Source organism: Microsporum canis, genomic scaffold, assembly GCF_000151145.1.
Source record: "Microsporum canis CBS 113480 supercont1.3 genomic scaffold, whole genome shotgun sequence".
In the NCBI taxonomy this organism is placed as follows: Eukaryota; Fungi; Ascomycota; class Eurotiomycetes; order Onygenales; family Arthrodermataceae; genus Microsporum; species Microsporum canis.
Genome location: NW_003299167.1, coordinates 676,211 through 701,993, shown reverse-complemented (window position 1 = coordinate 701,993; position 25,783 = coordinate 676,211). Strand labels below are relative to the sequence as shown.

General features: G+C 49.6%; 11 protein-coding genes across 11 annotated transcripts; 5 read left to right on the top strand and 6 right to left on the bottom strand.

The window, feature by feature from the left end:
- Positions 1 to 699: 699 nt before the first annotated feature.
- On the bottom strand, positions 700 to 2,306 carry MCYG_03104 (CAMK family protein kinase; the record flags this gene model as incomplete). Its single annotated transcript, XM_002847552.1, has 2 exons — positions 700 to 1,365; positions 1,434 to 2,306. 2 exons carry the CDS (start codon positions 2,304 to 2,306, stop codon positions 700 to 702), a joined length of 1,539 nt encoding a protein of 512 aa, XP_002847598.1.
- A 321-nt stretch (positions 2,307 to 2,627) lies between these two features.
- On the top strand, positions 2,628 to 3,092 carry MCYG_03103 (uncharacterized protein; the record flags this gene model as incomplete). The annotated part of the gene is made up of 1 exon (XM_002847551.1): positions 2,628 to 3,092. The coding sequence occupies one exon, from the start codon at positions 2,628 to 2,630 to the stop codon at positions 3,090 to 3,092; it is 465 nt and encodes a 154-aa protein (XP_002847597.1).
- Positions 3,093 to 4,517: 1,425 nt separating this feature from the next.
- On the bottom strand, positions 4,518 to 5,723 carry MCYG_03102 (abhydrolase domain-containing protein 12B; the record flags this gene model as incomplete). Its single annotated transcript, XM_002847550.1, has 1 exon — positions 4,518 to 5,723. The coding sequence occupies one exon, from the start codon at positions 5,721 to 5,723 to the stop codon at positions 4,518 to 4,520; it is 1,206 nt and encodes a 401-aa protein (XP_002847596.1).
- Positions 5,724 to 7,015: 1,292 nt separating this feature from the next.
- Positions 7,016 to 9,057, bottom strand: MCYG_03101 (retinal dehydrogenase 1; the record flags this gene model as incomplete). Its single annotated transcript, XM_002847549.1, has 3 exons — positions 7,016 to 8,480; positions 8,547 to 8,734; positions 8,803 to 9,057. 3 exons carry the CDS (start codon positions 9,055 to 9,057, stop codon positions 7,016 to 7,018), a joined length of 1,908 nt encoding a protein of 635 aa, XP_002847595.1.
- Positions 9,058 to 9,624: 567 nt separating this feature from the next.
- Positions 9,625 to 11,100, bottom strand: MCYG_03100 (helix-hairpin-helix domain-containing protein; the record flags this gene model as incomplete). The annotated part of the gene is made up of 2 exons (XM_002847548.1): positions 9,625 to 10,616; positions 10,647 to 11,100. 2 exons carry the CDS (start codon positions 11,098 to 11,100, stop codon positions 9,625 to 9,627), a joined length of 1,446 nt encoding a protein of 481 aa, XP_002847594.1.
- Positions 11,101 to 12,074: 974 nt separating this feature from the next.
- MCYG_03099 (amidophosphoribosyltransferase) lies at positions 12,075 to 14,179 on the bottom strand (the record flags this gene model as incomplete). Its single annotated transcript, XM_002847547.1, has 6 exons — positions 12,075 to 12,621; positions 12,688 to 13,086; positions 13,132 to 13,695; positions 13,752 to 13,818; positions 13,880 to 14,034; positions 14,157 to 14,179. 6 exons carry the CDS (start codon positions 14,177 to 14,179, stop codon positions 12,075 to 12,077), a joined length of 1,755 nt encoding a protein of 584 aa, XP_002847593.1.
- A 765-nt stretch (positions 14,180 to 14,944) lies between these two features.
- Positions 14,945 to 16,744, top strand: MCYG_03098 (site-specific DNA-methyltransferase HphI; the record flags this gene model as incomplete). Its single annotated transcript, XM_002847546.1, has 2 exons — positions 14,945 to 16,200; positions 16,240 to 16,744. The coding sequence occupies 2 exons, from the start codon at positions 14,945 to 14,947 to the stop codon at positions 16,742 to 16,744; spliced, it is 1,761 nt and encodes a 586-aa protein (XP_002847592.1).
- A 495-nt stretch (positions 16,745 to 17,239) lies between these two features.
- On the top strand, positions 17,240 to 19,093 carry MCYG_03097 (2-methylcitrate dehydratase; the record flags this gene model as incomplete). The annotated part of the gene is made up of 3 exons (XM_002847545.1): positions 17,240 to 17,499; positions 17,576 to 18,353; positions 18,428 to 19,093. 3 exons carry the CDS (start codon positions 17,242 to 17,244, stop codon positions 19,024 to 19,026), a joined length of 1,635 nt encoding a protein of 544 aa, XP_002847591.1.
- Positions 19,094 to 19,507: 414 nt separating this feature from the next.
- On the top strand, positions 19,508 to 21,508 carry MCYG_03096 (fatty acid transporter protein; the record flags this gene model as incomplete). Its single annotated transcript, XM_002847544.1, has 3 exons — positions 19,508 to 19,520; positions 19,581 to 19,694; positions 19,758 to 21,508. The coding sequence occupies 3 exons, from the start codon at positions 19,508 to 19,510 to the stop codon at positions 21,506 to 21,508; spliced, it is 1,878 nt and encodes a 625-aa protein (XP_002847590.1).
- Positions 21,509 to 21,710: 202 nt separating this feature from the next.
- MCYG_03095 (mitochondrial 2-methylisocitrate lyase) lies at positions 21,711 to 23,798 on the bottom strand (the record flags this gene model as incomplete). Its single annotated transcript, XM_002847543.1, has 6 exons — positions 21,711 to 21,733; positions 21,799 to 22,052; positions 22,111 to 22,534; positions 22,583 to 22,995; positions 23,052 to 23,340; positions 23,396 to 23,798. The coding sequence occupies 6 exons, from the start codon at positions 23,796 to 23,798 to the stop codon at positions 21,711 to 21,713; spliced, it is 1,806 nt and encodes a 601-aa protein (XP_002847589.1).
- Positions 23,799 to 24,090: 292 nt separating this feature from the next.
- On the top strand, positions 24,091 to 25,617 carry MCYG_03094 (2-methylcitrate synthase; the record flags this gene model as incomplete). Its single annotated transcript, XM_002847542.1, has 3 exons — positions 24,091 to 24,138; positions 24,203 to 25,144; positions 25,402 to 25,617. 3 exons carry the CDS (start codon positions 24,091 to 24,093, stop codon positions 25,615 to 25,617), a joined length of 1,206 nt encoding a protein of 401 aa, XP_002847588.1.
- Positions 25,618 to 25,783: the final 166 nt, after the last annotated feature.

Sequence of the window (25,783 nt, the reverse complement as noted above, 5' to 3'; positions counted from 1 at the left end):
GAATTACTGCTGTAACCCTAGTGTCACATTTGTAAGTTATCTTGATATAACATATTGACCCAAGTAAAACTAATGGACCTTTTTACAGTGGTGTGCGGATAAATCACGTGCAACACCTTGCTGTGGATACGGGAGTAAGTACATCATGTAGCACAATTCTATAGCATGATGCCTAATGCCAACCTGTTTTTAGAATGCAATTGGGCCTGCTGTGCCTGTAATGGTGGGTGCCGCCATTTATGAAGTGATTTCAAAGGTATGGCTTCTTGCTATTAAGCGTGTGGGTATATGTACATGCACTGACTTGGTACCACAGAAGAGGTATCAATGGCAGAGGGAGTTAGAATCTGCGAACAGGCCGGTTAAAACCCTCATATATGGGTTCGGTGGCTATTGGCGAATTTCTGAAGTCTATGCGCGTTGCAGGACTTGCTCCACGTTTGCATCAGATAGATTCACGAAGGGGTGGGCCGATGTCCAACTACGTTCGTTAGTTTCAATATCCTAGATATATCAGTATAAATTAACATATCGAATTTGACGACGGTTATTTCTTAATTCCTACTTACCAGGCCATAAATATCTGACGTTTTCAGGGTCTAACAAGAGATAGTGGTATTCGATTGACTCCCGTTTCGTGTTTCGTCAGTGAGAGGTTGTTGGATTGGGCGGTCTTCGTTCTTGTGTGCACCCAGTAACTCATCTGCGTTTAAGCGAGATGGCTTTCTTCTTCATTTTGTCCTTCTTTGTTGGTGCTGTTGTCTTTGACTTATTAAGAGCATCGTACAGGGTAGACGCGGAAATTCGGCGCTGGGGGTCAAGAACCAACATCTCCCGAAGGGCAGCCATTCGTCGAGGGAGATTTTTTCGTAGGGTGTCAATGTGGTCCCACCAATTCATGAATTTCTTTCGCACTTTACTGTCTTCCATGAGCTTCCGAATCGGCCAGCCGTTAGACGGTAGCTGTATATGCTTAGAAACGAAGAGCATAGTGATTCCAAAGGCCCAGATGTCGCTGGGTTTACCTCGTTGTCTCACTAATAACTCAGGCGGTATGTAGGATGTCGAACCTCCGTCACTATAACGCTGTTCAAACGTTGAGAGACCAAAATCGCAGAGCACAGCTCCTCTCTTATGGTCACCAAGTATAATGTTATTAGGTTTTATATCATGGTGTATAATACCCTTTTCATGGATATATTTCAGAGCATCACTAATATCTATCCAAATCCGGAGCTGCATCTCCTCCTTAATGATTGAATATTTGTCAGCATCCACATACTGAGAAAGGTCTAGCCCTTCTATATATTCAAGGAACAGAGTAAGATCGAACGCTTGAAAATCGAGAAGCTGCACTATGTTACGCTGGAAGTGGAGGTTAGAGTGATATGGACATAGACACATTTGATAATAGTGGAGACGGTAGAGCATACGTGTTTCAATGTCTGGAGAACATTTCTTTCGTTCTCCCACATGTACGCTGCCTCCTCTATATCCGGCTTTCTGCACACCTTGGCAGCAACCACACGGCCAAAGCGCTGAAGTTTGAAGACGCGGGTTAATCCTGTTTCAGCAACGAGGTCCAGCTTAGGAGGCCGTGCCTTGCACAAGACTATATTTGATGGGGAAAACTCGGATTTAATTCGCTTGCTGGAATGAGGGGCATCGACAGGATCTTTATGGGCTAACTTCTTCCGTCTAAGACTTTTCGATCTGTTGGTAATTGCTGGGCCGCTAATTAATTCGCAATTGCCAGGAGGAACGGGAGCGCGGGTATTTGAAGTGCTACTAGGAAGGACCTGTAGCAAAAACTCGAGGCCAGCTCCGAGAGTTATATGCATAAGACCAGGTTTTATCCTCAGTCGATCTCCAGGTATTATTTCCTCCTGCTCTCCCTCCTTTCTGTTGACAGCATCCCTGACAGTAAATCGAGACGTGGACAAATTGCGAAGGAGAATAGCATCGTCTTCATCATCGGGTATCGCAATAAGCAAACAATGGCGAATATTAACCCAACATTCATCGGTTGTAGTCTGAAGCTGTATTTGGCACATCTTGTCACTCCCAATGACAAAGTATGGATGATCTAGATTTTCGTAGAGATAAAACGCGAGTGCTTGCCGCTTTTTCCCACAGTTTGCCAACGGCTCTATGGGCAATCCAGACAGTAAAATCGTACCGACACTATCTTGATTTCCAGGGAGATTCAAAGATTTCACGGCTGATATCGATATAGGGAAAAGGATAACGCGTATGTGGTGTTCACCCGACTTGATCTCTTCAGGCTCGGGGGAAAGGTATGCCATAGTCACAACATTAATGGTGTCTTTAACATATAAGTATATTATATAAATGGTAGTTATATATATAAAAATTAACACTTCGTCTTTCAAGCCAACGTGTGAAATTGCATTGTCTAGTGTACGTTTTTTTAGCTGGAGAAATCATCGTAACTTTCGTCAACTTGCGATGTTGTAAAGTTCAAAATAAGCGCGACGCGAGGGGCTAAACCACGTGACTACTTCGTGTCCCGTCGAACTTCTCCTTTCAATAAAGCCTGCAAAAGGACGAGAAAGACAACATCAGTGACTATTATTTATTATCTTTTGACGCCTATCCTCAGCATCATGTTGTCCCAAAGACCGCTGACACCGCCATACACGGCTCCGCGAGACCCGGAACCGACACAATACAATGTTCCGCGAGAAAATGACACGCTTTTAGCAGAACTCTCAGGACGATGCAACACAACCCTCCAAAACACATTATCGAAATCATCATTCCAGCGTCTTGCAGACGAGGTCATTTCGAAGAGTGTTGGCTCCGGCTCAGCCAAGGATACCAGGGGCCTTGAACCTCGCATACACTTTACCGTTTCTCAGGCGGCCCAGAAGCTCTCCCAGCAAGCCACCAGCACCGTCAACGGGATATATTTCGAGCTTACAAAACTCCTCCCACCACGACTACAACCATTTTTACTCAACTTTATAGGGAAGGAGGCTAGTGAAGAAGACCGATATACTTTTATAATAAATGTGCTCCCATGGGTACTGAAGAAACTACGAAAGACTCCACCCCGGCCCGGTACGTAAAACCGTATCTCTCATTTCATCTGTTTGCTATTCCAATGCTTTGTTCAATACTTTGACATATAGATTCCCTTGGATACTCCTAAACAATATGCTAACCCTGAACAGGAGCACGAAAGGGTGGTTTACCAAGACGAAGTCAACGGATAGCTAAAAAGCAAAAGCAAAAGCAAAAGAAAACTGGCACGAAACGAGTGGAAAAAGCATCAGCTACACCAAACAAGAATAAAAGAAAGCAACAACAACAGAGATGAAACTAGATATGAACTTGAGCTAGGGCATTTCCAGCAGTGTGAACGAATGGTGTCGTCCGAATTTATATGAGTTTAAGCTCTTCTTAGGCTGGAATCAAGCGACATACTTCTCTGGCATGCATTTGCCAAGGGTACGCCAACCAGCAAACACAACAACCCAAAAAATTAATGTTGGTCCATCGTGGGTTCCGGGGGTCTATATATTGTGGTGGTGATTCACCATAGCTGCAACTCCATGATGTGTCTATCGTGCTGTATACACAGTGTGCGGACTGGCGTGTCCAAGGAGAGCCAAGTTGCTATTTATTAGCAGACTTGTTATATCAAGGAAGAGGAATGGCTCCCTATTGATAGTTTGGGGGAGGGGTTGTAGGCGAGTAGTTTCGTATGGCTATTCACCTTGGAACACCCAAGGGGTTTTTGGGTCGTACACTATGAAGCCTGGGCTCCCAGTTTTTCTTTGACTCTTGTCTGTGTTCAACAGACCAGTGTCAGTTCCATGGCAATTTGCTTTGACCTTAGGCTTCCGTCGCCTGAGGGTGGTGAAACCTGCTTTCGAGCGCCTATCCCTAGATTTTTTCGGAGCTATAACTTTTTAGTATTATTACGCTCCAATCTTTTCTTCCTCGGGAGAGGAGATATGATTTGGTCAACCTGGTACATCCTCTTTCGATCGAGTCATTATCCAGATTATCTCCGAAACTCCTGCATTTCATTTATAGCGCTTAAAACAACTCTAACATAATTTGAGGAATACGGTCGCAGTAATTCAAACCTTTATTCAGTAGGATATAAAAGTCATTGCTGCTAAAGAGCTATACTTTGCATGGCTAGTATGCCTAATAAATCTTCATCGGAATGGGCTCAAGAAGACCATGGGAAAGAAGAAATAAGAACTTCAAAGGCTACATAGTCCAGCATGATAGCTCAAGTGTTCGTTTAGTTCGTGGTCGTTAGTGACGAAAAACGTTAGTAGTCAAGCACTCATAGTTAGGCAATCCTTGCTTACATGGAAATAACCGGATCATGTAGAGTTCCTGGTTCGCGTGGCAGGTCTGCAACTAGTTACGGAAATATTGGTGTAAATAGAGGGTTTCAGCATGGCTACAGGGTTATTTGACACACTTAAACATCTATTCTTTGGTGACTGAAAAATGACTATACTACAAAACAATCAACTAAATGACGGATCTGAGGCAGTAAGTATACGCATAACCTCTACAGAAATGACTGGATAGCCCATAATGACATCGTGCAATCCGGTCTTTAGTATCTGCTCTCTGATCACTCCATTTTCCGTGCGCCACTCCATCACCGATCCTGCGGCGGCATTGTCTATCTTCTCTGCAGCTTTCTTTAAATCTAACTCTTTATGCGTAATGCCATCTGACACTGTCGCATTGACAGCGCTCCAAAAAAGAGACTGGGTGTGGTGAAACGGTATATCGTAGTCATCCTCAGCATGGATTAATGTAATTCTATACTTTTCGTTGTTTGACTCCTTTGTACGGATGTAATCACTCAGGCGGCTGCTACTGAGCCATTTGTCCAGTATAAGGGAGCTAAGTCGTTTAAATAGAATGGGAATCCTCGCTACTGGTGACAATAACGGGATGGTACCTGCAACATTATAGGTTGCCGCGAGACTTGCTGCATTGACAAACGGAGCGACCAGGACAGTCCCTGCAAAAGATACAGGCGGTGATTGTAAGGCGAAATGCCGCAACATAGCCAAGCTAACTGCAGTACCGATGGACTGGCCAAAAATCAGTAGGCGAGAAGGTGGGATTCCCGCAACATTTATGGCCCATTCAACAACAGCAATGGCGTCGAGGATAAGTCCATGCTCTGAAGGAGGTTTGCCGCTACTTTGCCCAAACCCGCGATAATCAAAGGTCAGAACATGGATTTTCCCAGGTGAATTGACCGATAAGGCACGATAGTTGGCTGGCCTATAACCTGAAGCGACGGTACCTGCAGCTCCGTGGAAGTGTAATACTAAGCGCGCTTCAGGGTCATCACGTAGCAGTTTAAATGCAAGGCGAGAGGAAAAATCAGAGACAAAGCCAGATGTCTCGAGCACAAGAGCCTGTTCATGTCTCCGGTATAGTTCCAGTGGTAGAATATGCCAGGCATACAACGAGTGGCCGTCAGGGGTTTTGATATAGAACGGTGTCGCCTGGTTACGAAGGAATCCCCAGAGCTCCGGGGTATCGAGATCTTTGAACCACGTCATCTGAATCTTATGGAGGTAGATAACATGGGTTTGGAGGAAGGGAGTTGCAAGAAGCGCTAGGAAGACAGCGTATAGAGCGACACAAGATGCGACTGAGATGGAACCATACTTCAAGACAGACCTGATCACATTTCCAGCGGTCATTGGGAATAGTATTGTATCGTATGCAGCAGGTTACACTGATACTAAATTTGAGAGAAGATATCAGAGCTATTCTGATACAGCGACTTGCTGCCTGAACAGGATGATAGTGGTGTCTGTTAGCTTCAATGGGTTAACTACGGTCCGACCCGCTCCTATTTCTTAATTTAGACCTGGTTTGTCATGCTGGCGGCTAATTAGAATGCAACCCTCTTAAAACAATGTTGACTCGCTGTGACAAGTTGAGCGCCAGGGTACGTAGTAACACATGCATTGGCAGTGATAAAACGCAGAATGCTGCTATCCAAGTACTATATCTTCTGTGGAATTATTTTTACTGTGTCTAATCTCTAAAATAAGAGTTTACATAGTAGGGCTCGCTTACTAAGCTACTTAAGCCTCAGTATCCACGTGGTGGGCTTGCCATGACGTCACTGACAGGTACAAACGGCGACAAAGTTTCATCGTCTCGTTTTTTCTGGGATAAAAGCAAGATTCGAGTTGGCTTGCGCTCTCCTACGTCACTATAATCGTATATCTGATATATGACAAGGCATTTCAGGGAACTGGGTAGAACCAGTTCGTCTCTTCGTGATGGATATATAAATCGTCTCGATCCCTCGCTGGATCGTATCTTCAGCAACATTCAATCAACCAGATCCAAGACGTCAGATATACCAAACTTCACGAAACGGAACCAAGAACCATCTATCCTTTCCCATAAATCTACCAAACAATCCAAACTCATTCACAACCATGGGTGCTGTCGTATCATGTGTAAGCTGGACGCTCTGAGGAACCTCATGAACATTTCGATCTAACACCTTATTTACATAGATCGTTGGTGCCTTTCATGCGGTTGGCCGAACCCTTATGACTATCGTTAATGCAATTGGCAGCGTATTGATGGCGATTGTGAACGGAACAATCTCGGTCATACAAGCCATAATATCTTTCTTGACCTGCGGTTGGTGTTCAAGTCGACGATCGGGGGTTGGTCGTCGTCACGGCATGAAGTCTCACCACCATACGAGACGGCCAGTGATGAGCACCGTCTAATGAACTTCGATATACACCTCAATGATCTAAAGAGAGAAGAAACGGGAAAATTCCGACGGCGTGGCGGCATTAGGTGGATATGGCCTAGTCGGTGATCGATTTACGGGTTCTTTTTTTTCCGGTATTGTTGAGGGATGGGCATGAAATGACGATACCCCGTGGTCCGTCTAACGATTTAATGGACATTGCTTCTTTCTCTTATTGTTTGATCGTGTATTATATTCATGAATCCAAATTCACATGTTGCTTAAAATTTTCTGCACTCCGCTTATCTTCCCGACCAAAGACGGCTGGTACCCGGTCTCGACCACTCCCTGACACATAGTCCATGCACCTTCACCGCCTTGACCTTTCCCCTGTCCCTTTTGAATAGGATAATCCAGCCGTGGTGGGATCTTGGTCTGGAGAAAGGTTCTGTCTTCACAAACTGCTTTCAGATTGCTCAAGTTCCTGAGGCCCTCGGCCCCACCAAACCTCCCATAACCGCTATCTTTCACGCCGCCGAATGGTAGCCCTACAGCGTAGAAAGTAGCGAAGTCATTGACTGCGACCATACCTGCGTCAAGACGGGAAACACATTTTTCCACGTCCGCCCGGTTGTGGCCGAAAACGCTGGAGCCAAGGGCGTATTTGATGGAGTTTGCGATAGAGATAGCCTCGTCTACCGTCTTGGCTCGCATCATCACGAAGACAGGCGCGAACAACTCTGTCTGTGCAAGCTTCATTTCAGTAGTGACGTCGACAAGGAGAGTTGGCATAAAGTAGTGGCCATATGGGTGGTCAGGATGATGGTACCGTTTGCCTCCATATATCAATCTAGCTCCGTCTCGCACAGCGTCCGATATCAAGCTTTCCAGACGGTCAAAAGACCTAGATGAGATTTGAGCGCCAACGTCGGGAGTGTGAGGAGGTTTTTGAGCCTTTGGATTACCCTTTCCATCAAGAAGTGCAGACCCAAGGCGAAGTGCTTTGATACGTGGAGTGACTATCTCAAGTAACTCGTCGTATACCTTGGGCAGTGCAATTATCCTCTCGGTTCCAATGCAATTCTGCCCGGCGGATTGGAACACTGCTCTCATCATGATAGACGCAATACTTGGAAGATCACTTTTGGTCTTGGGGTCATCCAGGATAATAGCGGGGTCTTTTCCACCAAGCTCCACTGTTACTGGAATCAGGGCCTTTGCAGCTGACTTGCAAACTTCATGGGCAACAGGTTTTGATCCAATGAAAATCAAATGTCGTAGTAAAGGGTGAGATGTCATCGCATCCGCATGCTGTGGTAGACAGATGATCGTCTGGACAAGATCTTTTGAGTGGCCGCAGCTAACAATTGCGCGTTTGATAATATCGCATAGGAAGATCGAGGACCAAGCCGTGTGCTCAGATGGTTTCACAATGATGGCATTTCCAGCAAATATCGCACTGATTACCGGTGAAATCAGATTGTGGAATGGGTAGTTCCAAGACACGCAAGCTCCAACAACGCCGAGGGGCTCATATCGAACGGTGTTCTTCTTGTACATCATAAGAAAATTGGTTGGTCGACGATCTGTCTGTAGTGATTTTTCTCCATGGTCAATTGTCCATTTCAACTTATCAGCTGTAACCATTATATCTCCAAAACAAGCATCCACTTTGGTTTTGCCCGAGTCAAGGCAACAGGCAGTTGCAATCTCGTTTTGGTGCTCAAGGATGTATCTATACAGGTGGTCAATTAGAATGCGTGTGACAGTTCTGACCAGGAGGTGCTGGTTCATATCCTACTTCAACAATGTCCTCAAAACCTTTCTCCTTTCCGCAAAGCTCGTCTCTCTCCATTGCGAATATGCGGCTGAGGCGCGCTCGAATGTATCATCGATATCCTTTGGAGTTGCTGGCTTTATACCATTCTCATCTCCAAGCAGGCGTCCATCGGCAGGGCAGTAGCTCAGAATTTTCTTTTCACTAAATGTCTATAGCAGAAGGGATATTGTCAATAGGGGTTGAATTAAACCGCACGGGGATCGAAAAGGCGACTTACCCCGGTTGTCCCTTGCGACGTCAGAATTTCTCTTGACTCTCTGCTGATGTCCTCCCATGCGACACCCTCCCATTCAGGTCTCAGCTCCTTAGGTAGAGGTACGTCAAAGGTAACCGGCCGTTCATCTTCAGCGAGGAGAGAAGAAACGAGGAGCTTCAGTGCAAGGAGGGTCGGGATAATTATCACAAGAGACGTTAGCAATTGGGTGGAACTGCAGCTCAGCACCTTTTCATAGCCTCTCTGGAGGTGCTCCATCCCCTTAGCCAGGTTCTACAGGAGTCTTGGTGGAAATATTAACGAAACTTACGAAAGTTGCCAGCTCGAAAATATTCCGAGATGCCAAGACCTGCACATACAAAAGCCGCCAAAGAAAAAAAAGGGGCAAGAAACAAACTACAACATCTCGATATCAGACAATTGATTGCGATTCTTTCCGGCAAATACACAATAAAGACATATATACTTGCCAGAAAATACTAAACTGTGATAGCATGCCTTAATCCTATCTCTCTCGTTGATATCTATCGTCTATTACCGGTTGGTTCCTTGGCCTTTCGTGGACTATGCTTAAGCTAGAAATACTTAAGCCTGATGTTTCAGCTTAAAGGGGATGATTAAAAGGAGAATTGATGTCATGGTGTTGGATATACCCAAAGCTCCAAGGAGAAATACCATACTTGATCCCAGACCCCATTCTTCTAGGCTTCTTGGACTTCTTCTATTAAAATAACCTAGGTCTATCGATGGCCCCTTTCTGGTGCTGCCTCTATGTACGATGAACTCATCATGGTCATACCTCCAGAATCCACGAGCGTTCTTTTATCAGGAGCTCTCTGGCCCGCCTTCCATGTCATTCCCGTCTACAGGCTTGTTCGCACGGTTATTTGCTTTGAGGCTGAGCTTTGTCTGCTTTAATGGGCCCCCTTTCTTCTTACCAGTTCTCTTTACAAGATGGTCTATAATACAACCGTCTTCCCAACCGTCGCTATTCTCTGAAGTGATGGCCCGGCATCGAGGACAGGCCTTACCGTGACGTATAAATAGCTGGTGCAGCGAGTACTTTAGATTATCCGGAACTCTCACCTCGAGGTGACTGAAAGCGGTTATCTCGTTGGCTTTTTCTGGGGGAACCCAACCGAGCCATTTACTGAGGCGGAAGACGTGTGTATCGACGGCGAAACAGGGCCGTTGCAGACAGAATAGTATCACACAGGCTGCTGTCTTGACGCCGATACCGGGATACTTGACAAACTCTAGCATGGCCTCGTCCTTCGATAACGAATGGAGATGGTTGAGGGAGAGTACATGTTCGTTCGCCAGGGCGATTTCGTTTTCCTTTTGCTTCTCCGTCTCATTTATCAAGCCTGGAACTCGCTTAAGGTCAAGATCTTTTCCGTTTCTTGATTCGACTAGTGCGTCCCTCCGAGCCTTGTTCTCTGTATACACCATCTCGAGAATCTGCTTGATATAATTGCTCTTAGCCACGCCGAGACCACCGCATTTCATCGCTTCGTAGATATCCTCCACCGGTGCCCCGCGGACCTTATTCCAGTCAACACTCCCTTTCCCAATACCTTCGTTGAGGATGCCAAACCTGCGCACTAGACCCTGAAATGCCATGGCCGAATTGTTGCCTGTGGTCGCACCGCTAAGCAGTGTACGTATCAACGCATCAAGGATGCTAGGTACCTCCCCGCATCCTGATACAGTCAACGAAGGCGGTGGCACTGCCTTTGGAGCTATAACTTCTCCATGAACCGAGGACAGGAGCCTGTTGACCTTCTCACACTCTTCTATTGTTGGATGCTGCCACCCTGGAAACGGGCTAATTCCAGGCGTCAGACCGTATGGATTCCTGGGCACCCGGTTCCGACGAGGTTTCGATGTTACCGCTTCATTGGGAAGCGGCCCCGAGCTGGCATCGGTTGGTGGTGCTTCCGGCACCTGGCGGGCAACGAAGTCCTGCGTTGAACCAACCACAACGGCATCAAGGATATGGATATTGCCTAGATTATGCGGCAGTTCATTGATATCGGGAAGTAACCCTTCTTTGGTGGCCTTCTTTTGTAGTTCATTTGAGGTCACATCTCTCTTCATTGCCCTCTTTACGGGAGAGGGCGTGGGAATATTTGCCGTGGCTCGTCTCTTCAGCCTAGTTACATATTTAGGCTCTGTAGGAGGTTGTGAGCCATCTATATATGGGCCATGGTGATGTGGAGGTGTCGCGAGGCGACCGCCTTCGGATATATCACGCTTCTTCTGGGATAGGGAAGCTGGCTTGTTCTCGCTTCTCCCCATGATGACGAAGTGGGCAGAGAGGTTTTAAATATTCTTTCTATTAGAGAGATATAGCCTCAGCGTAACGCTCGTCTGGATGTTTCGGATGTAGATGGATCTCTGTGTCTATCTTTTCTATCGTTTAACTGGTCTCCGTTCCTTTGAACAGAAATATGCTGCTATATGCAACACTCTTTGTCCAACGGATAGCAAACGATAATTCTTGGTGTCGATATAAAATGAAAGAGGAGGGAAAATAAAGCCAGTGAAATAGATACTTCACTTAGTAATTCATGGGCAAATACAAAGAATATCATTAATGTAGTTGATTCTTCCAAATCAGTGATAAGAATATTCATTGTAAGACAATGAGAAAATAATCAAACGCTGATAAAAAAAAATCGTACTCCTATGATGTAAGGGACCGTCTATTCCGTCACAGCAGCTTGTCAAGTCGGTACCTTCACTGATCCATGGTTCAAGACTACGCTGAGCTTAAAGGGGAGCAAACATAAGAGTATAATGAATTTTGTCATATTTTGTCATCTACTAAGTTATACTGAATGGAGATATTGGTAGACGGCATGAATGAGGCGAAGATACAACAGCCTTTCCAAATAGAATATAGCAGGACGTAGAGAAGCAGAACATCTAGAGAATAAAGCCAGTACTAGAAGAGGAAGAGAGGAAGATGTGTAATAGCATTTTGCATTTGCATTGTTTTTCTCACCAGTTTCAGTTGTTGTGTGATACTTTTATTCTATCGATTTCTACCCCATTGTTTCACCCAGAAAATCAGACACAGGATGCAGTGCTGTAGCCTAGAAATTAGAGCAAGGCCAGCTAGGGCTAAAGAGTGTTGCAACCTCGCGGTATTTATGTGTATTCATAGTCATTTAAACGTTCAAATCATGGCTCTAATAGAAGAGGGAAAAAGGAAAAAGAGACGGCGACGACGATCGATTGATGGGAGATATCGCCGAGTCGGGTATGATTTAATAATCGCCAATGTTATGGAGGCTGATGTCCATCCTGTCCTTGACTTGAGGCGTTACGTCCGTCGACTTCTGATAGCGGTGACTATTCGCCTGCGCCTGCGGAGACGAAGTGGTGGTGTTAGCGATAGTGACATCCACCGGCTTGACTGTCTCGACCACAAGCGGTTTACCGTTGATATCCAGGTCAACCTTGCTAGAAGCTATGAGCAGATTTTCTTGACTCGCGGCTCCGTTGAGTACCGCGGCCCTAGCACTCTCGACTCTCTTGATCTTCCTACCCTCACCACGGAGCTTCTCTAGGTGCTCAAAGTATGTAGGAGAGACGGGGGTGGTGTATGTGCCGTTGAAGACACCGACTTCGAAGTTCACGGGCTCTGAGAGACCACTTTCAATACATATCTCGGCGCAGGAAGCCTTGAGGTCATCGAGGGTTTGATAAATGACGGCGTCCGCACCGATGTAGGCAGTTATGGCTTTGATGTCACGGTCATGAGCCACAAGCTCCTGTGGAGATGCCAGGTCGATACCGTAGATGTGGGGATGCCTATATCAGAGTTAACGATGTACATGATGCAATACAGGTGAAAGGACTGAAGAAGAGTAGACGCACGATATCTCAGGAGCGCAGCTGGCAAGTAAGACACTCTTTGCCCCGGCGTCTCTCGCCATCATGACAATCTCCCTACTGGTGGTACCACGAACGATGCTGTCATCGACCAGCAAGACGTTTCGGCCCTTGAATTCTGATGCCATGGCGTTCAACTTCCGTCGTACTCCCTTTTGCCGCGCTTTCTGCTCCGGCATGATAAATGTGCGGAACACGTAGCGGTTCTTGACGAAACCCTGGGAATACGGCTTATCTAAAAAGCGGGCGAGAGCTGCAGCAGAAGTATTGGAGGTCTCTGGCACAGGAATCACGACATCGATATCTTTGATAGCTTCTGAACCAAGAGTGGTAATGATTTGTTTCGCCAGTTTTTCACCCATGCGCTGCCGAGCGCGGTAGACGCTGATTCCATCAATAACGGAGTCTGGGCGGGCAAAATATACGTACTCGAATATGTCGGGCGTATAGTTGAGTCTGGGGTGCACTTGGCGGTATACCGGTTCATGGCCCTTTTGGATGATGACAGCTTCGCCGGGCACGATGTTGCGGTGGTTGGTGAAGCCAAGCTGGTCCAGAGCCACGGACTCGGAAGCCATCATGTAGTCCGTTCCGGGTCCACTTCGAGAAGGCCGTGAGCCGATAATCAGCGGACGGATGCCGTACGCATCACGGAAACCGAGCACGCCAAATCCTGCAAGCATCGCGGTGCATGCCCATCCTCCCTCGAGACGTTCGTACATCCGGCTGAGAGCAGCAAAGATATCCTCCCCATTCACACGTGCTTTCTTGGTCTCGTTAAGCTCATTGGCAAAGACATTCAGCATCAGCTCACTATCGCTGTCTGTATTGATATGTCGGTGTGCTTCATAGTCCAAGAATCTCTTGAGCTCTGGAGCGTTGATCAAGTTACCGTTATGCGCAAGGGTGATGCCGTAGGGGCTGTTGACGTAAAACGGCTGGGCCTCGGCGTTGGCTGAGCTCCCTGCAGTGGGATATCTCAAGTGACCAAGACTGATAGCAACGATTAGGTCGGTTCAAGTGCATGTAGAGGCGGCGAGAGAACATACCCCATGAATCCGGGTAAATCGGCAACCCGCTGACCATCTTGAAAGACTTTCCCACACATTCCATTGCCTACAACGATTAACTTAGCATGGTAACCTGTAGATATTAGGGGGGCTACGGAGAGAGTCACCCTTGCACTGGAAGATACGTCCGGCGGATGCGCAAGTGGCTATACCACAGGCATCCTGACCACGGTGTTGTAGAAGGTAGAGGGCTTCATGAAGGTCGACACTGGCCGCCTCACCTGTGTTGGCGAGGATGAGGGCTAGAATGCCACACATATTGCTGTATCATCCATCTCAGTTAGCCTGTGTGTATATAAGTAGATACTAGGATGATGTCTATATCCAAGTTCAAGCGTTCAGATATCGTTGGATTTATCCACAGATGTTTTTCAGTAGTCTAACATCCTTTTTCCATTTTGATTCATCCTACAATAAATAAAAAAGGGGGAAGAGATACAGTATGCGCCCAAGGAGAGAATCCATACCTGGTTGAGTAGAGAGTGTTTGCTGTTCAAGAGTCAGGTATTGTGGCAAAGGACTCGCCTATGATAACAGACTCATTGTGAGAACAGCAGCGCGCAAGATAGAAGTTCAAGCAGGCACAGCAGACGTAGTGCCAGAGTCAAGAGAATTCACAGCGACTGTGAATGCGAAGATGAAGCTGAAGTTCATCTTTTTCTTCAGGTGAAAGAATTTTTTTCTTTTTTTTTTTTTTTCCTTCAAGGAAGAAAAAGACTAAATTTGGAAGTTTGGACGAGAGCGTAATTTTCGTATTGGAGGTACAGACGTTGGTATTTTATTAGCCAGTCAGCGGAAAGTTTTTATTAGGGCTTGGCTTGTTTTGGCGGTAGGGCATGACTTGTGACAGTACGGTACGCGGTTAGTGGTGGATAAGTTACGAAACATCCAAAACATCAAGCTTGACAGAGAGATGAAGATGAAGAGGACAGTGAAGACAGTGAAGACAGTGAAGACAGTGAAGACAACTGAGATACTGTGTATTATGAAGAATAAGACATGTCTGGCCACAGGATAACCGTTATTTCTGTGAACAATGTTCCTGTTTATGTGTTCTGTGCTGCTCTGCTGCTGTGTTGCTCAGGACAAGCAACACAGCACAGCAAGCCTTCCCAGCCACCGGTGAGCTCTAGGAGCTAGAAATATATCTTATCCTCTGTTTCTGCTCTGGCATGACCTGGAAATATCATGGCACTGTCGACCTTCAAGCACACCCAACCAAGATCAAGATGGATACCCAGATGGCTCCGGTCATCGAACTTGATGATTCTGATTGTGAGAGCACCGGCACCAGCATTACCATAGGCAGAAATGAAAATTCGCCTCCCGCGTCTTCTCCATCTCCCTCTTCACCCTTCGGGCGGGATGACTTCATGTCTGATGAAGACTTCGACGCTTATATCAACTGCCTGTCGGGGAACGATGGCTCGCCGAGCCCTAGACCAAGAGCAGCAGCCCGAGGGACAGCCCAATGCCGGCGTATACCCACTCCTCGGAGGTCACTTAACGAGATCAGCTATGAGGGCCGGACGTACAGGCCTGGCAAGTTCATAGAACTGTACGACGGCACCTTTCTACGTATTAATCGGATCTTACGTTCGGACGGAGAGACTGTCGTCTCAGGGCCCAAGTTTGAAAGACTAGAGACGATGGATAGTCTGATGCCGGATAGACCCAACGAGCTATGCTGGGTGGTCAACCTTGGAGACTATAACAACAGCAACGCCACCACCAGTAATACCCAAAACCAGTCACATGTGGAGGAGGCAGAGGTTCCGCTGTCCGCCATCCGTCGACTGCGTATTATCAGAATGACAAACCAGCAGTATACCCGCAACACTGCTGAAAACAGAGACGATGATTTCCTCTTCTGTCGATTGAAGTATACTCGGACTTGGGAACGGCCTCAGACCTTGTCCGGCCGCAGTACACCTCGCATTGTGGAAGAAGCGATCACCTTTCTTCCACCAGAGGAGTGCCAGCCATCGTTTTCTGTCCCTCGTGCTTCCCTACGAGAGAACTGGCGTGGAAAGCTTCCCACTAGGCGACGGTACACCTTTGGAGATGGCTTCTGTGGCGCTGGCGGGGTGTCCAGAGGCGCACAACAGGCCGGCCTAAAGCTCACCTGGGCGTTTGACCATTCGCCGTCAGCCATGAATAGCTATCGAGCGAACTTCCCTTCCTCTCTCGCCGAGACGAGCGATGTGGCAGACTTTCTCACTAATAGTATCTGGGATATCATAGTAGACGTGCTGCACGCATCCCCGCCGTGCCAGCCGTTTTCTCCGGCAAAGACGATCGCTGCGGCACACGACGACGCCAACGAAGCGTGCTTGTTCAGTATCAGGAGGCTGGTAGAGAAATGCCGGCCCCGGGTAGTCACCATGGAGGAGACCAGCGGCCTAAAGGAGCGCCACGAGGTCTGGCTGTACGCCACCATACACTCACTGATCGAGCTGGGGTACAGCGTCAGATGGCGGCTCGTCAACTGCAAGGACTACGGCGTGCCACAGTCGAGGAAGAGACTAGTGATCATAGCTGCCGGCCCAGGAGAGGAACTCCCGCCGTTCCCTCCGCCCACCCATGGGACGGCGCCCGGCCTCCTGCCTCCGGTCACCATCCTCGACGCCATACGCTGTATACCCAGCACCGCCCCTGACCACGATCTAGAGCGGGCGGAGAGGCCCTTCCACCGTCCGCCCTACGACCCACGCCGGCTCGCAAAGACCCTCACCTGCTCTGGCGGCGACAACTTCCATCCTTCGGGCACCCGGACGTTCACCTTGCGAGAAGCAGCATGCCTGCAGACCTTCCCCATGAACCACACCTTCTGCGGCCCCGGGGTGATGAAGCAGATCGGGAACGCCGTGCCGCCCGTCCTGGCCAAGGCCATCTTTGCCCAGGTCGTCCGCACGCTCCGGGAGACCGACGCCGCCAACAACACCCAGGAGGACCCCATCACCATCGACTGACCTTCTCCGTGTCTTCATGTCTTCATGTCTTCATGTCTTCATGTCTTCATGTCTTCATGTCTTCATGTCTTCATGTCTTCATGTCTTCATGTCTTCATGTCTTCATGTCTTCATGTCTTCATGTCTTCTCCATGTCTTCTGCGTCTGACTACCAACTTCATCCTGGCCATCAACCATCTTATCTTATCTTATCTCTTCACATGTCAGGTGACTTCCCGGCTAGCCTCGGCCCGTGCTTTTCCAGCCTCAACCAAAAACTCGCAACTTCGACTTCTTCGACTTTCTTCTTCGTTTCTTCTCAACAAAACAATTAAATAAAAAAACAAGAACGTCCCAAAGAGGTAAGCAAAAACGCACTGCAGAAACACGCACTCCAAAAAAAAAGTCCACTTCGCGGGCTCCTTGTCAGGCTGCTTAGCTGTGCAATTGAGTGTCGGGGGTGGGCTGTTTTCTTGCTGGGTTTCTTCATGCTGACAGGTACATGATATAAAGGAAGAATGTCTGCCGCTGCTCCGCTCCGGCGCCTGACTTGCGCCCCACGCTCGCTTGCCCTCAGAGCCCGTCCTGCGCTTCCTCTGCGATCTCTGCGTCTGCCAGCTACACCATCACCAAGACGGATTTCTGCTCCCTTCTCGACCATGGCTGCTCTTTCGTCTAATGCGCCAGTTGCCCCGGCTGCGGCCCGCGGCTACGACCCCGAGATCAACGATATGGCCTCCTACATCCACAACCACGAAATCAAATCCGATCTCGCTGTATGTCGATTTTCTTTTTTTTTCGTAACCCCTCCATTAAAGCATACGAGTACATATGGTCTAACGGAGTCACTAGTTTGATACTGCTCGTTGGGTCTTCCTTGACACTCTCGGCTGCGGTCTCGAGGGCCTCAAGTTTGCCGAGTGCACCAAGCTGCTTGGCCCCGTCGTTCCTGGCACCACCGTCCCCAATGGCACCCGTGTTCCAGGAACTCCCTACCAGCTCGACCCGGTCAACGGTGCCTTCAACATCGGTGCCATGATCCGCTGGCTCGACTACAACGACTGCTGGCTCGCTGCCGAGTGGGGTCATCCATCCGACAATCTCGGTGGTATCCTCGCCGTGGCCGACTGGATCTCCCGAACCAACCGTGCCGGTGGCTCTCTCGGTAACGGCAAGGTGCTCAAGGTCCGCGACGTCCTCGAGGCCATGATCAAGGCCCACGAGATCCAGGGTGTCCTCGCCCTGGAGAACTCCTACAACAAAGTCGGGCTCGACCATGTTGTCCTCGTCAAGGTCGCCACCACGGCCGTTGTCAGCAAGCTCATGGGCTTGAACGAGCGCCAGACCGCAGATGCCATCACCCAGGCCTGGGTTGACGGCCAGTCTCTCCGTACTTACCGTCACTCTCCAAACACCATGTCCCGTAAGTCCTGGGCCGCCGGTGATGCCTGCCAGCGTGCCGTCAACCTCGTTCTCAAGGTACAGAAGGGCGAGCCCGGTATTCCTACCGTTCTCTCCGCACCGGTCTGGGGTTTCTACGATGTCCTCTTCAAGGGCAACAAGTTCGCCTTCCAGCGCGAGTACGACAGCTACGTCATGGAGAACGTCCTCTTCAAGGTCTCCTATCCAGGTGCGAATCTTCCCCATCCCAATTTTTCTCTTTTCTTTCCTTTTTACAGCAAGCATACTGACATATTGGCATAGCCGAGTTCCACTCCCAGACTGCCATTGAGGCCGCCACCAAGGTCAACGCTACCCTGAAGTCCATGGGCAAGTCTGCCGAAGACATCAAAGAGGTCACCATCCGCACGCACGAAGCATGCGTTCGCATCATCGACAAGCAGTTCAAGCCCATGGACAACTTCGCCGACCGTGACCACTGCATCCAGTACATGGTTGCAACCATGCTTGCCTTCAACCGCCTCGTCGCTAGCGACTACACTGACGGCTCCGAGGCCGCCACCTCCCCACTGGTCGAGTCGCTCCGCACCCGCATCCGCTGCGTCGAGGACCCCCAGATGACCAAGGACTACCACGACCCGGCCCTGCGCACCATCCCCAACGCTCTCACCGTCACCCTCAACGACGGCACCGTCCTCGACGAGGTCCTCGTCGACGCTCCTCTGGGACACAGGCTCAGACGCGAGGAGGCTAAGCCCGAGATCCTCGCCAAGTACAAGCGCCATCTCGAGGGACACTTCGACGCCTCCCGCGTCAAGCAGCTCATCGACCTCGGACTGGAGCAGAAGACTCTCGAGGAGATGGATGTTGATAAGTATGTTGACTTGTATGTTAAGGAGTAGCTGTCACCATAGATGGGGGGAATAGATTGTTAGTCTTTTGTAGTTAGCGAGACAAAACGCGCCAGTGTCATAGTACAGACATAGACCAAGTACCGAAACTAATAAAACAAATCAGACTTGATGCATAGAGAGACATAGATATATGTATAATGTGTACCGGGACGTTTTTGCTATGTTTGTTGGGGGGAAAATTAGCCGTCGAGATGCCGAGGTCCAAAAATGCGCAACTTCGCTTCTCCTCACGAATCCCTGACAAAACCCCCCCTGAAGCGCCATACTTGGGTTATTAACTGCAGCAGCCAGCAATCATGGAGCTCGTTGGTTCGGGAGGAGGTGGTGGAGTCTCCGAGACGTCCAGGGCACTGCATAAAGAGAGGCGCCTTTGTCTCTTGGGGCTGCCCTGGGGGAGACGTCGGTTCTGGAGCGAATAACCCAGGGTTTCTTCACCAGAAAGACACCAGAAGATAGATAGCTGAGAAGGATGGCTCTCGCCGGTGAGTGTTTCATCTTACCCAGCATATACACGGGATGCAGTACTGACTGGAATTTCATAGCTGCTGTCGCTGGCGGGACTGCGCTGGCATATCTCAATGGAAAGTACCAGCTGGCGTCCGATATATCGTCCATCATCTCTATGAAGAGAAGCGAGAGAAGGGCTGCTGCAAAGGGTACGAGTTACCGTATTATTTTCAACCCTGCTTGACTTTCAATCATGCTAAAACGGCTGGTAGTTGCTGGTGGCACCGTTTGCCCGTGGTTCCAATTCGAGGAGTCGGTAAAGAAATACCCTACTGTGCGGGCAGTCTGGACACGAGAGACATGCTATACATTCCGTCAACTACACGATGTCGCATGTCAGTACGCACATTACTTTCGTTCGCAGGGCGTGCAACCAGGACATCTTGTCGCTACCTATCTGCAAAACTGCGCCGACTTCCCTGCCATATGGCTGGCGTTGTGGTCAATCGGAGCCGCACCAGCCTTTATCAACTACAACCTCGCCGGAGCAGCTTTGCTGCATTGCGTACAGGTCAGTGGCGCGAGCCTCTTGCTAGTTGATAACGATCCTGCATGCAAAGGAAGGATAGAAGAGGAGCGTTCCAAAATTGAGAACGAGTTTCACATCACTCCGATTCTACTCGACGACGAGCTCAAGCAGCACATCGGCGCCTTGCCTACAACTGTCCCCGATGCTTCACTGCGTCGTAACATGGATACTTCATTCCCAGGCTGCCTCTTCTATACCAGTGGAACAACCGGCCTTCCAAAGGCCTGCGCATTTACCCTGGAGCGTCTCAACCATCTCTTCGGCACCCGGGCCTTAGGCGATACACCCGGCGGGCCTGATAGATGGTATAACTGCATGCCTCTCTATCATGGCACCGGCGGCATCAACATGATCGTCTGTCTAGTGGGCGGCGTGTGTGTCGCTATCGGCAAACGGTTCAGCGTCTCCTCGTTCTGGAACGACATTATCGACTCAGAGTCCACGCACTTTGTCTATGTAGGTGAAATAGCAAGGTACCTGCTTGCTGCACCTCCTTCGCCCCTAGACAAGGCCCACTCCGTTCGCTGTGCGTACGGCAACGGTTTGCGGCCAGATGTATGGGAGAAGTTCAGAACCCGCTTCAATATCCCCACTATTGCGGAATTCTTCGCCAGCACAGAGGGTATGTTTGCACTGCTCAACTTTGACCGTGGGCCGTACCTGTCTGCCTGTGTCGGCCATCACGGCCTTATTCTCCGTAAATTGCTACATAATGTCTATGTGCCTGTTGCAAACGACCCAGTTACAGGAGACATACTGCGTGATCCTGCCACCGGGTTCGCCACCCGCAGCCCTTACGAAGTCGGTGGAGAGATACTCGTCGCTATACCTAACGAAAAAGCATTCCAAGGCTACTGGGACAATCCATCTGCAACTTCGAAGAAATTTGCTCGTGATGTTTTCAAAAAGGGAGACCTGTATTACCGATGCGGAGACTCTTTACGACGCACCAACGACGGGCACTGGCATTTCCTCGACCGTCTAGGTGATACGTTCCGGTGGAAGTCCGAAAATGTATCTACAGCCGAAGTAGCAGTGGTGCTGGGCCAGTTTCCCGGCGTCGCTGAGGCGAACGTCTACGGTGTTACGGTACCGAATCACGAAGGACGAGCTGGCTGTGCTGCACTCTTGATTGAGCCACAGGCACTTGCTGGCTTCAAGTGGGATGCGTTCCTGAAGCATATCCGTGAGAGGCTGCCTCGGTATGCGGTACCTGTCTTTATAAGGCTGGTGGGTGTCTCCGCACACATACATAACCACAAGCAGAACAAGGTCGGATTAAGGGAGGAAGGGGTCGATCCGGCCAAGAGGGGGACGAAAACTGCTGGTGGAAAGGAGGATAAGATGCTGTGGCTGAAACCAAAGTGGGATACGTATGAAGAGTTTGGAGATAAGGAGTGGGAGACCCTGGTTGGAGGAGGGGTGAGGTTATAGACTCTTCTTTGCATCTTATGAGATGGGGGTTACGTAGGAGGGGAGTGTGGGATAGATAGAAAGACCTTACCTATATTAGCGTAAACGAGCACAGGTTTATGTTTTTGATTGTGTATATTCGTTCATAATTCCACACTCAATAATCTAAAAGGGGGTTACCCCGTGGTATACATAAAGTCGATAACATTAAAGGGAGACAGATTTATATATTCCTCCTATCCATGACTAGAAGTCTATATATTTCATTAGCATGATATCTAAACAATTGCCGATGGGTAATCAGAACTTACGGTCCTCGGTGTTTCCTTCGCCCATGCTCTTGTTCGAACTACTTCCGCTGAGAATAGATCCCAATACGCCGTCAACATACGGTGCTCCACTCCATTTCTGATGTGTGAGTACGTCGACACCCATTTCCTTTTCACGTTTCTGCACCAAGTTGACGTAAGACAGCATGCCGTCTTCTTTGAATCCACGAGACAGCTCCGTGGCCATCGTGGCGTTATAGTGCAGGCCGGCGAGGGAAATAAGTTGAAGAATGAACCTAGAAATCCAGTTAGCTATATAAAATTTCCCAAATTATATGATAAAGCTTTACTTACCCATGCTCCGCCAGATCCCAGATGAACGACTTCAGGGTCTGCTCGGTGAACCCTTGTCCCATCCAGTTAAACGATGGGCTTAGGTTGTATACCAGTTTCTTTCCAGGGTATTTCCTGCGAATTTTCCCAGCGAAATCTGCGGCTTTGCTAACATTGGGGTCTCCAGTCTCAACCCACAGGAGGTCTGCGTAGGGTGCAAATGCGATGGCACGCTTGGTGGCTGCTTCATTGCCGGCACGGTAGTGGTAGAAGCCTTCACGGGTGCGTGGAATGTCCCAGGACCAGAAGACGGGGTTTTTGGAATATTTGGCAGCTAGCTCACGGCGGGCGGAGATCGAAAGATCGCGGTTCTCCTGAACGTGGGATTTGTACTCATTTCGGGCGGACTCGGAAGCTCCTTCTGCGGCAAGGTGTTGGTCCACAGCTAGGTACTGTTAGTAGGCTATACTCAAAGAAAAAAAAAGAACCTCACCTTCGTCAAAAGTAACCAGTTTGTGCTTCTTGACCCATTGAGCTTCGAAGACATCAATCTCAGCACCGGATGCACCTTCCAGCTCCATTCTCTGCAGAGTCTCGGCCAATGGGTCGCCGTCCTCCGTCACACCGAGGATGAACTCGTGGTCACGCACATCGATGGTGCTGCTGAGTAGCTTGCCGCTCTCAGAGTCAGTTCGTGCAATAAGCAGGTTCTCAGTGCCCATGATATCCCACTGGAAGCGGGCGGCAACCAGTCTGTTGATATGTTCGGCAATTGGTACAAGAACCTTGCCGGCAAGATGACCACATTTCTTGCCACCGTGAAGCTGGTCTTCAAAGTGTACGGCCGCGGCACCGTTCTCAGCAAACAATTTGGCAAGTTTCATCACTGCTGTGAGGCCGCCGTGTCTAAACAATTATTGGTAAGCCAGGTATTTATGTTTTAGTCGAAGGGAACGGCTTACCCGGTATCACCGTCTGCAATGATTGGGCGCATGTAGTCGATATACGGCGTTGACTTGCGCTCCTCTGGCGACAGCTTGCGTCTTGCATCCCAATGCTTCCTGTCGTGCATGTTCTGCGCCTTGAAAAGCCGCTGTACCTGGTTCGGTACGGTGTTGTACGGGTAGTCTCCAAAATCCGGGGAGACCTCGTTGGTGGAGGTAAGAAGCGACGAGCACGCCCATCCAGAGATGTATAGCACCTCTTGGTTTGGTGCTTGCTGGGTCATCTGCACGGGGTCAATGGCACCCACTATAGGAGACACTCTATTAGCCAAATTCCATTTGTAATCAGCAGGGCTACTGACGAGTGTGAACTGGTTTGCCCTCCGCAGCTCGCTCGTTCAGCAGATTGAACAACTTCCTCGCCATCAGCGAGCTAGGATATGTCTGTTGCAAGGCTCCTCGCTTGCTCACCACCGCTTCGGCGGAATATGGCCTCTTGATGCCCTCATATCTGTCTGAAGCCCACCACTCGTTTACGGCCTTGACTTGCTCCTCGAACAGGGCATCTTCGGCCGCACCGGCTTTTTCAGCAGTCGATAGCAGCTGGTAGGAGTCTGCCGGAAGTGTCGACGAGACCGGAGGACGTACGGGAGGCAGCTGTGAGGCCATTCGCAGGCTGGTGCTGGAGATGAAGCGGGTTGCGGGGAGGGCAGGTTTCGGCTTGCAGAGAGCTCGAGGCAGCTGGCGCGAGACGGAGCGAAGCATCGTTCCTCTTTCTCTTCTTCTCTTCTATATCTTCTCTTCTTCTTCGTTTCTTCGTCTTCGTCTTCCTCGTCGTCTTCTCGTGTAAACATCAAAGGTCGTTCCAACTCTTCGGCGCTTGAGGCCGACGTGAAAATCCGGCCGAGGCTACTTAAAGTTTACCGCGGAAAACCGAGCCGTGCGCGAGCTTAAATTCAACCCGCAAGCGACTTTCCCAGCCCCAAAAGAGCGACAGTCAAGTTTGACCACCAACAAGACCAAACCGAACCAAACTCTTCGCTACCCCAGAGATACAATGGCCTTCACTGCGAGAGCTACGAGACAGGCGCTGAGGGCTGCCCAGGTAGGCTGTTGAAGTGCAATTGGAGGAAGAGTCGGGCTGTTTTTTTTGCTAACCCATGTGGTAGAAGTCCTCCCGCCAGCTGGGAACCCGGTCCTACGCTACCGCTGAGCCCGACCTCAAGACAGTCTTCAAGGACGCCATCCCAGCCAAGCGAGAGCTTCTCAAGCAGGTCAAGGCCCGTGCCGATGAGGCCATCGGCCAGGTCAGTGTTGCCAGCACCATTGGAGGCATGAGAGGCCTCAAGGCCATGGTCTGGGAGGGCTCTGTTCTCGATGCCAACGAGGGCATCCGTTTCCACGGCAAGACCATCAAGGACTGTCAAAAGGAGCTCCCCAAGGGCACCACTGGTACCGAGATGTTGCCAGAGGCCATGTTCTGGCTTCTCTTGACCGGCCAGGTGCCCTCTACCCCACAGGTTCGCGCCTTTTCCCGCGAGCTGGCCGAGAAGTCGCACCTCCCAAAGCACATCCTCGACCTCGTCAAGTCGTTCCCCAAGGATATGCACCCAATGACCCAGCTGTCCGTTGCCGTAGCTGCTTTGAATACTGAGTCCAAGTTCGCCAAGGCCTACGCTGAGGGTATCAACAAGGCCGACTACTGGGAGCCCACCTTCGACGACAGCATCTCTCTCCTCGCCAAGATCCCACGTATTGCTGCCTTGGTCTTCCGTCCCAACGAGGTCGACGCTGTTGGAGCCCAGAAGCTTGACTCCAGCATGGACTGGGCGTACAACTTTGCTGACCTCCTCGGCAAGGGTGGAAAGGAGCACGAGAGCTTCCACGATGTCCTCCGTCTTTACCTTGCTCTGCACGGTGACCACGAGGGTGGTAACGTCTCTGCTCACGCCACCCATCTCGTCGGATCTGCCCTTAGCGATCCTTTCCTCAGCTACAGCGCCGGTCTTCTCGGTCTTGCCGGTCCTCTCCACGGCCTTGCTGCCCAGGAGGTGCTCCGATGGATCTTGAATATGAAGGCCAAGATCGGTGACAACTTCACCGACAAGGACGTCAAGGACTACCTCTGGTCTACCCTCAAGTCTGGCCAGGTCGTCCCTGGATACGGACACGGTGTGCTCAGAAAGCCTGACCCTCGTTTCGAGGCCCTCATGGACTTCGCCAGCAATCGCCCAGAGATCATGGAGAACCCAGTCTTCAGACTCGTCAAGAAGAACTCTGAGATCGCCCCTGGCGTTCTCACTGAGCACGGCAAGGTAAACTCTATCTAGCATCCCTCCTTTTTACATCAAATACTAATGAAATCCAGACCAAGAACCCCCACCCTAACGTTGACGCCGCTTCCGGTGTCCTCTTCCACCACTACGGATTCCAGGAGCCACTCTACTACACTGTCACCTTCGGTGTTAGCCGTGCTCTCGGCCCACTCGCCCAGCTGATCTGGAGCCGTGCTCTTGGTCTCCCCATCGAGCGCCCAAAGAGTATCAACCTCCAGGGTCTCTTGGACTTGACCAACAAGAACTAAACACCAACAGCGCTAATCACAGAAACAGAAGAAAGGCGACATTTCGGGGAAGATGTAAACCATGAAAAACAGATTAACGACCAATAGACAGGGATGTATTGTGATTTACGTTATGTCAGAGAAAATTGTATAACTAAATGGTTAGGGAATGTTGCTCTATCCGCGT